The sequence below is a fragment of the Ixodes scapularis genome, unplaced genomic scaffold (genome assembly GCF_016920785.2).
Source record: "Ixodes scapularis isolate PalLabHiFi unplaced genomic scaffold, ASM1692078v2 PGA_scaffold2__306_contigs__length_199485367, whole genome shotgun sequence".
NCBI classification, from domain to species: domain Eukaryota; kingdom Metazoa; phylum Arthropoda; class Arachnida; order Ixodida; family Ixodidae; genus Ixodes; species Ixodes scapularis.
The window spans coordinates 188084553-188095728 of NW_024609857.1; the positions used below are offsets into that span (position 1 = coordinate 188084553).

At 43.5% G+C, this 11176-nt stretch overlaps 1 protein-coding gene across 1 annotated transcript; it reads right to left on the minus strand.

The window, feature by feature from the left end:
* Window positions 1–3645: 3645 nt before the first annotated feature.
* On the minus strand, window positions 3646–8303 carry LOC120850281 (hemicentin-2-like). The gene is made up of 5 exons (XM_040222739.1): window positions 8069–8303; window positions 7373–7567; window positions 6020–6310; window positions 3779–4054; window positions 3646–3668 (listed from the first exon to the last, which is right to left on the minus strand). The coding sequence occupies exons 1-5, from the start codon at window positions 8301–8303 to the stop codon at window positions 3646–3648; spliced, it is 1020 nt and encodes a 339-aa protein (XP_040078673.1).
* Between the last annotated feature and the right edge of the window lie 2873 nt (window positions 8304–11176).

Consider the following 11176-nt stretch of genomic DNA (forward strand, 5'->3'; position numbering starts at 1 on the left):
ACGCGCGGCCCTCAAATTTGCCCACCCCAGAACGTGTCTATGATAAACATCGGCGGCATATAACCGGCTCCAGACAGCGTGGCCGCTTGTTCCAGCAACGAGTTGAGCGAATGAATGCGGGTCTGCCACTGTGTAGAGAAATGAGCTAACGCGAGATTCATAGGTTACAAATGTCAGTGTAATTTTAAAATAGAGTTACTAAAAGCACCAACATTGTTGCATTGCCGCTTTAAGCAGTTCTTTTGCGCGGTCTTGCATAAGCTTTCTACTTAGTTTTCACTAAGCCGTCCAAAAATAGTGAAGAGAGACAAAACAGTTCGTGGATGAAATATATTTGTTCACCGAATGCACTACAGAAACTCTGCCTCTGTCATCTGAAGCGGAGGTTAGAAATCTCAGCTACCGCGCTCTAAGAATGCCTGCGCGCCTACTTACCAGCAAAATATTCAAAGAGCCAATCATTGCGATCTAGGAAAAGAGCTCAGCGATTGGAGAGCCGGGGCATCCGTTTAGACCTAAAAATTAGGTCTGCGCTATGGCATTACACAAAGCAAAGCGTAATGCTTGCATTGCTTAATGCTACAACGCGGACTTAATTTTTAGGTCTAAGCAGATGTTCCGCACCATCATTGGCTGAGCTGATTTCCTAAACCACAATGATTGGCGTTTTTATTGTTCTGAGGATGAGTAGACGTGCAGTAGCTTCTTAGAATGGACTCTTTTTGTAACCTGTTGGCTTCTGAAAAATGTAATTAAGTATGGAGGGTTCATAAACGACTGGCTAGTTTTTTTTTTTTTTCCTAAGCTGATTTAACTGATGCATTTTTGTACCATGTGTTCTTGAGCGATAATTCTAAATAATAAAGTTTACTCTGTGGGCACCACGTGATTGCATTGTATACCTAACTTGTGACCACTCACAAAGCAAATTTATACTATCGCAACCATGCTTATTTTGCGTGCCTGCGAGTATTTGTTTCATGTTTGGTCTAAGAAAATGCTGGAGCACGCAGTTTTGATATTAATCTTTGAAGTACTTGACGACTCAAATGCTAATGAAGCCTGTGGTGATCTTAGACGCAAAAAGTTGCCGGACCGAATGCTTTAGCTAATACTTTGAATGGGGTATGTTGTCGTTTTGACGCTTGTCATTCAAACACTAATACGAAAGATAGAAACTAGCATAAAATGCTAGAAACTACTACAACTGAGCTTTTCATTTCAGTTGTTAGTGAAGCGGGTACCATCAGAACATTTGGCAGGGCATTGTAGTAAATTTAGTTGCAAGATTGAGCTGGAGAGAGCAGAAATTCTTAAAACGTAGAAAAAAAAACACAACTTAGAGAGACTTTGAATCTTTCAATGTCAAGCTCGCTGGTGAAACGATTTACATCAGTGCTCTGTCCTTACATGTATCAAAGGAGGAATTCAAGTGCATCGCGTGCTCCATATTACAAGAAGTCGTATATGTGTGTTATCGCATTAAATTTTAGTTGTCGTATTCTTTGAAAATTTAAAAAAACGCTGGTCGTTGCTTACTATGTCCACCTCACTTGCCTCATGTTGTGTTCTTCGCGCATGAGTTGGTGCCGTAATTTCGCTAATTGCGGAGCGACGATAAGGTGCTCGGGATTCCCCATGCCCATTTTCTCTTTAGCTATTGGTAACTATAGAGGAGCGGACAATCTGTCTTTACTTAACTCCTCTTCCCGGAACCATTGTAGTATTCTTCAGACTTATTTCTAGATTACTACAAACAGCCAATCCTTCCCTGCCCAGGTTACGTGGGCATAGGAAAAATCAACACGACAACGGAAGAGCCGCCGAACTCAACAGAATCAACAGCATCAACAACTAAGCAAGTAGGCCAATTGGACAAGATCCCAGAAAGGCTGGAGAAAGAACTCGACGTGGCCGAACCTTTTTTTGGCGACTCGGACGACAACAGCGTGGACGTCTCACGGACCCCCACGACTGCAAACAGCCTAGGCTTTGCCTTAGAAGGAATCAGAGGTGACCAGATTAAGATTGCAAGGCCCCAGCTGGCTGACATGACGAGAATTCCGGTCTTTAAGTTTAAATACATTAACGACCAGCAATGGCACCTGCCTGCTTACAAAGAGAAGATTGGCATCAATCGAAGCAGTACCACCACAATTGAAGTCCCCACGGCGTTAGAGGCAGGCGTAGATAACGAAACTTTTCAACTTCCAGATGATCAAAGTGGAAAGAACAGCTTTTTATATTTCGGCTTAAGACAAGCCCGTAGACACGCGACTCTTTTATTCGCTCATTTAAATACCTCACTGACAGCGGCGGGCACGACGCAGCTGTTGACGAGCACGGAGTCCGTGATAAGAAAATTCCTGGAAACGTTTCTTAGAGGGTCGACGGATAGCGCAGTTGGAATGGCTACCTCCTGGCCTCTTCAAGACAGACTGAAGGGCATTCCAGAGGGCGTTGTTTTCGAAAGGCCATCAGCGATTACTACACCAGCCATGCTAGGATCAAAGAGGCGTAGACACCAGGTTGCGGTGACTTTGGAAAACTATAGACTTCCAGAGGTTCCCACGGTGAACACCAAAGACGCATTTTTTCATAAAATATTTCAGGAAATAAGAGAAAGAACGACTGAGCAGATAGTGGAAATTTAATTATCATTTTGTTTATACATAACAGTTTTTTATTAAGGGGCGCTGGTCTTACATTTTAATGCAAACATAATAAATAGCAATTAATGTCATGATGTGATTAGCGGCATTCTCTTCTGCTTATTTCTAGGTACCAATTGAATTGTCGCAATATATTGCGGTTTTAACTACAATGAGTGACTAAACTCTAACTTAGCTTCTGACAAGGACAAATTAACCATTGTTTTCTTGTTTATGGAAGCTTGCTACGGGAAGATGAGTAAGATGCCGCTGATGCAAGAGCCGAGAAACTGATTAATTGAATATCGACTGAGAGATGTGTCGACAGGTCTCCGCTACCTTTCTCTGCAATGAAAATAAGGAAACAGATGCACATTAGAACAAATTTCAAAAAAGTAAAAAAAAAAAGAATGCTCTTATTGTGGGTGGCGTCCTTTTGAGTAGCCCCAAATACTGGCATTTTGATGGTTGTTTGATGGCATAACCAGCGAGCTGTTGCGTAGCGCGTTCTTCCGTATTTATTTAGCCTTGATGATCGTAACTGCCTGGCAGTGTAATACTGCCTCCACTCTGGTTAGTCCTTTATAACACAAAACATCTTAAAACCTAAATAATCCTAGTTTGAGTCCAGTTGTAACTGCAGTTTCTTCCGTATAATAAGTAAGAAGAAAAGGCGACAACTTAAGCACCACACATAACAGATATGTAGAAATGCTTCTGCCTAAATCGAATGAAGTACTCTAATTAAGAGATATTCGAGAAAAAGAAAACGTTCAAGGACACAAAGGGCTCAAGTGGGAATTCAATAAACAGACGCTTCTCGGAACGGCGCTTGCGCTCCCAGTAATTAGATTTCAACGGATTTTTATATATATATATGTATTTACTATAAGCGGGCAAGGCATTGTGAATGCCCGTCACCTAATAAAATATTGTTGGACTTATGTGGTCATAACAAGCTTTATATCAAAATATTGTGTGCCAAGTAAGTCAGTTAGCACAGATTCTTTGCGCAATCTGGATACGTAACTCTTTATGCAATAATAACACGTCCCTCTTTTTCCGCAAACATAGCTTTTGAAATAGCTGAAAGAACAGCTTCAAATATACATAGAAAATTAATTTACCGTTTATATAAATGTTCACCACGTTGCTGCGACCGACGCCGTAACTGCTGAGGGCAGCGCATTGGTAATCTCCAGAGTCACGGGGCGTCACTTGAGTTTTCCTGAGCGTCACCGTGTGCTGGTAGACGTCGAGAGGGAAGGCTGCGATGGGATCGCTGTTGAGGTACCAGTGAACGTGCGTGGCCATCGGATTGGCCTGAATCTCGCATTCGAGGTAGACGTCCTCGCCAGCACCGGGCCTGCTGGCGTTCAGTGAAAGGACGACTTTGGGTTCATCTGCAGTAAAAGCAGAAAGTAGCACTCGGTTATCCTCCGACTAGGGTCCCGGTTTCTCAGTTACTTACAAAAAACGCGAAAATTAGCGGTCAATTGTTTTTTCTGACATTCGGTGTTTAAACCAAAACGCTGGAATAACAAACGACAGATGCCCAAAATATGAAGCAAAAGGATTCATATTTTCCAGGCTTCATTCGTCACTGATCACAGGCGGCTGATATGTTGATGCCTCAAATGACGACAACCCCACCGAAAATCGCCAAAGGAAGAAGGCAAATTAGAAGTCGCTTGTTCGAAATGCACGCTTTGTAATTTTACAAGAAAAAACCGACATGTGAATTACACCTTTAACGAAAAGTTTAGATTTCTACGTGCAGGCGTCGATTTTTACGGTCCATTTTAGATTGAGCCTGGTGACTTGGACCACCCTATATAACATGTACCGCCAATCATTATCGCAGGGACGCGAAAAACACCTGCCAGGGCATTCGCCTCGTGCTGTGGCGTATTTGACCCTATTTTTGATCACAAACGTATCAAGGGGCTTTACTACTTAGGGCTTTCAGAGTGATGAGGACGATAAGAAAGTTCTCAAATGCTCGGACGGAAGGGTTTTCTTTCTTTTTTTTTTGATACCGGATAACGTCTTTTTATATATATTTCAAGACAGCATTAATCGAGTGATAAACAAATGTTTCGGTTATCTTTCGCCTCGCTCACCAAAGTCTGCACACAGAATGTTTACCATTACCTATTTTAGAAAGAGTTCGAAACATCATCATCTGCTTAGAAAATCTCAACCGCTTTTCACGTTTTAATTCAATTTTATTTTAGTGGCTTTTCGACAAACTGCTAAAGAAATACAATTGAAAAAAAAAATTACAGGTGTTCTGCACCCGGAGAAAGCTCACGTGGCAAGCGCCCAGCGAAATGGGAACACGCTCGGCCGGTTGGCAGACGCGAGCTCTCGTGATTTTCCTAATTGATGAGAGACGGGGAGGGAAAGAGGAAATGTTCACCGACACTTCTTTTTTTAAGTACCCCAAAGAGGTAGGCGTGCACCATTTCGCCGTGCGCGTCGGGCGAGAGCTTAAACTCCGGCCATCTGGATTTTTGTTTTCTGAAGATACATATTCTATATGCTTAAAATATTTACTGCGTTCCCTAGGAATCCATTTCAGTGGTTCGCAACATAAAAAAATATCGATCCTGGGGTTCTTACTGACTGTTTAACTGGGTGTTACTGTGCTAAAAACGATCTACATGAAATAGCTATTTGATCAAGTTCGCTCTTTCGAACACCGAATCCAAGATAGACACCATTGTACCCAATTTTTTTTATGGTCCCGTTTGCCAATCAAAATTTGCAGAGCTGTGTTTTCCCAATATCAAGCGTATGGCCAATACTTTTGTATATATATATATATATATAAATGTCTGACATGAGTGCTTTCGCATTGTTTCCACTGGTTGCTTATTTGTCATAGCGAACTGGGTAATCGGTACCAGCATCCTCTTCCTGAAACTCAGTGGTTTGATCCTGGTACATGTACGGGAAACTGAACACTGCATTTTTGGTTTCGGACGAAATGTCAATTACACGATCTGCTTGAGATTGAACGTCAATATAAATGTGGAAAAAACATAAGCACACACTCACATTTTACCGGAGCATGAGCGTCAACTAAACCATCCGCGAGGTTTGTAAATCAAGCCATTTAACAGGATTTTTTTTTTTTTTTTTTGTGGGAACTATGTAATTTCTTGCATCTCACTTCCACGCTTTTTTCAACTCTGGAGTTACCCTAAACCTACTTAAACCCACCTTCCTACTCGCCGTAGATTTTATTTGTTACAAAACCGAGCAGGAAAACTGCGACCAAACAGTCAAAGGATTAGAGTTAACAAATTAATTCAGCTATAATATACCTATTACTCTTCGTGCTTATCAGATTTTTCACCTACACTGGACCTCGACGACGAAGCTGGTGTTAATCTTGTAGTCAATTATCCGGTGTTCCGCGACGCACATGAGCGTCTTCCCGCTGTCCCCCGCTTGGGCCGTGAACGTCAGCACACTGGTCGTGACAGCGTCATCGGTCTGATCGTGCGTAAAGGAGGCATCGAGAGGGCCATGGTCTCCCAAGTACCACGTCACCAGAGGCGAGGGTCTCGAACCCAGGACTTCGCACTCCACGCTCGCCGCGGCGTCTTCGTTGAATGGGCGTGGCCTTATACGAATGTCAGTGGGCTTTGCTGTGGGAAAGCAGAAGTGTGGAGTGGATCGCTGTTCTAAATGTCGTAAAACGCTTACGCTAATAGTTAATGCGAAAGTTACAGCGTTGCTGTAACTTTCGCATTAAATCTTAAATCTTAAAACTTAAATCGGTGACAAGTTAAGAATGAAGTAGAAGCTCCGTGTCCACTGGGAGAATTCTACTTCTGAGAACGCTTGAAACTGTCGTGAATTGGGCAATTAAAAGATGGTGGAAGGCAAAAGAGCGCGTGCTGTATGCGAGCTTCTGCTAGATTCTTAGTTTGTTCCCTACCATAGCTAATATTGCTGTTCGGTCAATGTTCATGCATTATTGCACTTTTTAAAATATTTACATGAACTCTCTATCACAGTAATGGCTGGTTTACACATGCAGCGCGAAGCTAAATCATGCAGTGCTTCAATTATATTCGAGCTTATCCCATGCTAGAGATAAAAGCGCTCGTGGCGTTGAGCATGTTTCCCTAAGCAGTTGCAGTGCTATAACTTTGTTCCTAGAAAGACGACATTCGCGGTATTGAAGCAAGCTCGGTACTTCGACAGTGTTCTTTTGCGTACGCTATTGAAAATGTTGATCTTAAACTGAAATAAGTCACCAAAACCATAGGCACTGTGGCACAATGCAAGTACAGATGTTCGAAACCTGCCACCAAACTATTAACCTCTGTTTTATTACCCCTCTTTCAGCAACTTGTTATCAACACAAATACTATTGATGTTTCTAGCGCTAAATAAATCAGTTCTTGGTTACCACTGCGTTGTTTGAGGGAACAGGTCTTAATGACGCACGTCTATGGGTTATAGCTTTAGGTTTGAAAATCTACTAATCAGGGTTATTTATCATCACACATTGAGGTGTAATCGCATTTTCTCATTATTCCTAGATTTTCAACATATTTCAGAAACTGTCCAAGACACTCTTCAAGGGGTTGGATATTCTTCGTGCGAACCCGTCTTTCAGTATGACACGAGCATGATCAATATCATGATGTTGACAAAGTAATGTTTGCGCACAAACTTCAAAATTAGTACTGTACACTTACTCCAGACGTCTAACTTGAGGGTTCGTTTAAAGTCATCACCAAAAGAATTTGACGCCGTGCAGGTAACATCTGCATTAAGATCACTCCGAGAAATATTTCGGTGATTAAGTTGACTGCGAACTACTCCGGTTTTCATGTCAATGTGACGTTTCCCTGGAAGCACTGTCGAGTTCCAATGCCAAGAGAGGTCGAAATCTGCAAAAACACATAATATAATTTATATTACAACTTGAAGTGAATATAACCGTCTTAGTTTTAGTGCAAGTAGACGAACCTAAATCTGTGCGCTTGCGGTACTCATTGCTTCATCAATCGCAAGCGTAAAATCAAAATAAATTCGAGGGTCCACTGAGCATTTGGATGAAAGAATATATCCATCGTTTTCTTTTTGAACAGTCTTAATGTTTTTTCTCGATGGATTTCAATGTCTAGCACACATGCATTCACCTTGAGTAATTGGCGTCCTGTCTGAGCTCTTTCTGCCGATCATGGAAGAAGAATACTGACACAAAATAATTTATTTAGTCCTGTTAATATTTTAAGGGTAAATGAAACCGTCCCAGCGCAGAGCGATTAATAGGCTATTCGAGATGAGAAGTGTCGGTGTGCGGCACAACCCAAAGTGAGTACGCCGCCGTTGCTTCTCAGAGCGCACGATCTCCGCCAAAACAAGTCATGGAGCCGCGAAACTAAGACCGCTGAAACGCCCCAGGAAGCCGTAGCCCAGGCGATCCTTCACGCCCTGGAACACGTTACCCAAAGCCTGAACCCACCCGTGAAGACGGTGGACATTTACACCGACGCCCAGGAAGCCATACGAAGATGCCGAAAGCACGACCCCAACAGCCCGACCACCCGGCGCATTCTTGCACTTGCCAGGCGCCTCGAGAGCAAGAACGTTAAAACCACTGTACACTGGGTCCTCGGCCATGCCGGAGTGCCGGGCAACAAGGCCGCTCACCGGTCCGCGAAAGCGCTAGCAGCGTTTCTCCTTTCGCGACCACGAGGTGTGGACTCCCTGCCCGGCACTTCAGCCTACTCTAGCAGGACCGGCCCCAGGAAACAAGACGAGACAAGAGACCGGACACCTACGACCCTAAAGACGCAATGAGGAAGGTCAGACAAGACTTAAAAAAGAGGCTCCCGGCGTCCCTCCCGCGCGAACCCAACCCCATCCCGCTCGGCCGCTACTCCAGGAAGAGAATGGTCCTTCTGCGCAGGATCAGGACCAGCAGTGCCGTGACCCCCCACGACCAACGCAAGTGGGAACTGAGTGCTGGTAAGATCGGCAGAAACAGACCCCCAGTGTCGACAGCCAGTCCGCCGGCCTCCCCGCCACAGCCGCAGCAGATGCAACGCCAACATTCACTGGAACAGCCTGAGATCTGTCCCTACTGCAAATAAACCCTAAGTGCAGACCTGCACCACCTCGTGTGGGAGTACGGTCACTTCACCAACGAAAGAAAGAAGGCGCTTAGTCTTCTACCACCTGCATCGACGCCGTCCAACCTGGAAGGCTGGGCCCGGCCTGAGGGAGATTCGGCCAGAATCGCCCTGATCCTGGACTCATTGCTCCTGTACTTGGAGAACACGGGCCTGGAGTCGACGTTCTGAGCACGGCCGTTCCTTCACGTCAAGGACTTCCTCAGAACCTGTTCCCTCCTCGAACCACGCCTAGGGCGACCGTTCGAATGTTTCTTCCAATACACGTTTACTACCTACCTACCTTCTCAGAGCGGAATCGGCTTTCATTCAACCTCACTGTCTCTCTAAAAACTTAACATTTTGTCTCGTGTCTTTTTTTTAACATGTTTTATCATTTGTTGCGGACGATTACAAATTCTGCGTCTTGCAGGACTTCATCCTAGGTTCCAAACCTGGTCACTGGAGTGTTCTTATTTTTTTGTTCTGACCAAAGCAAGGTGAAGATGCTCATTTTGAGCTCACAAATGTTTTAAATTTCCATTTTTTTCTGATTTTAATAGACATTTTCATGAACATTCATTCGGCAACTTCCTCGGAGAACAATAAACGGCACAATTGTTTTCCTGGTTTCCTTTCTTGAGATAAACTTACTAGTTCTTTATCCCGATTGTTCCACCTTTAAAAAATCAAGGGCAGTCCTGCACCTATTTGGTTTTAAATCCCTCCTGAACTTTATCAAGCTAAATAAATTCGACAGCAGCACCACGTTTATTATTATAGTAATTACAGTGAGGAAGTGAATGCTCCCAGCATATAAAGTGTCGATGACTGAGGCTTTACAGAGTTAATGCAAATCCAAAAGTTTATTCTGAAGGGGCACACAATTTAAAAACCTAACTTGGCTTTAAAAACGAAAACAAACCATTATACACACTTAAAATTAGAAAAAAAAATAAACATAGGCAAGCTTCTCTACTCGTTTTTACATCAAGTATTACAGTAAAAAAAGTCATCTCTTCGCAGCGCGTTACTGATTTCGCCATTATGTAAAGAATTAAGGTATATGCAGGTGCACTTTAGATGAGATACAGCTTATCCTATCAAGACGTTTATCTCTCAAACGCTGAAAGCATCGCTGCTTCTTTTGACAACCAAATCACGCAAGAACAACTTCTCTCGGCGTACGAACAATGCGCAAAACTTTATTTTTCTTGAGGTGAAAAAGAGTATAGAGGAAACCGCTTGTTCAAATCATCTTTATCAAAGTAATTTCGTTAAGATCCTGCATTTACACAAATCATTTGATTGACGGCTAACGCCTTATTGACAGCCATTTGGTACATTCCACAGATGTAAATGTGAAGTGATTACCTTAAGACAGTATAACTAAAAAGAGAGGTGATGTGGGATTTGTTCATATCTGAGCTGCGAGTGAGGAAAGTACCTTCCTGGTCCAGTTATAGTTAATGTCAATGAAAAGCAATAAATCATACCTTCACAGCCTGTATTTTCGGGACTTCATAGGACACTGTTTTTCTTGCTGGCCATAAGTCGTCTACATATTGAATACTTGTTGTATTCAGCACAAACGTTCAGCAACGCGCCTTTTATTGCACAAAAAAAAAATCCCGATGGCGCCTACCAGTAGTCGATATAGTGATACACCCAGCATAGATTACTTCTTTTTTTTTTCTCTATCACAACACTACTCCGCGGCTACTGCACCGGAAAGACGACAAGTCTTTTTCGAACGTGGGATCCTCGGGACCCAATCTGTTGAAAAGTCACAGGATTGTTCTTGCGTTTGGGACATCACAGAAAGGACTGCTCGTCATTTCAACTTGGCAGCGCCACTGCTGACACGGACGACACAGAGAAAGAAATTCTATTACGGGGGAAAGGAAAGGCGGATTATCGGATTATGGTTGGCACTGAGTTCCGCCAGTGGAATTCGTGCGGAGAACAAAACAGACACTCGCGAAGAAAAGCAAGACATAATACAAAACAACACGGTTCGTTGTGAAAGCATACGATGAGTGGTTGGAGCACACCGTCGCAAAGCCATATCACCCTCGCTCTCGCCCACTCCTTTTGTCATGTTTTAATGCCATCTCTACTTCCCCAGTTGTTTTTATCTCGGATGTAAATGTATACATATACCTTTTTTCGGTTGCATATGTTGTGTAACCACTGAGCGGGCAATAACAAACCCATGCCCCGCTTCCGGAATTGAGCAATCACTCCGTACCGCTATGGCGCGTGGGATGTAAACAAACCGGGCATCCTCACATTCCCGCTATCGCGTGACATTCAAGTGCTGCTCAGTGGCGCCCCCTACCGGGGTTCCAGCCGCGAATGCCAGGATACCATTGGCAATTT

Excerpts from the sequence above, each read along its gene's own strand:
- LOC120850281 (XM_040222739.1), bottom strand. The coding sequence starts at position 8,303 with ATGGCCGAGGACCCAGTGTACAGTGGTTTTAACGTTCTTGCTCTCGAG. Across the intron at positions 7,568-8,068 it reads CTTCCTGGGGCGTTTCAGCG|ATTTCGACCTCTCTTGGCAT; the intron begins GTCTTAGTTTCG and ends GTGTTTTTGCAG. Across the intron at positions 3,669-3,778 it reads GGTGAACATTTATATAAACG|ATTGCGCAAAGAATCTGTGC; the intron begins GTAAATTAATTT and ends TTACGTATCCAG.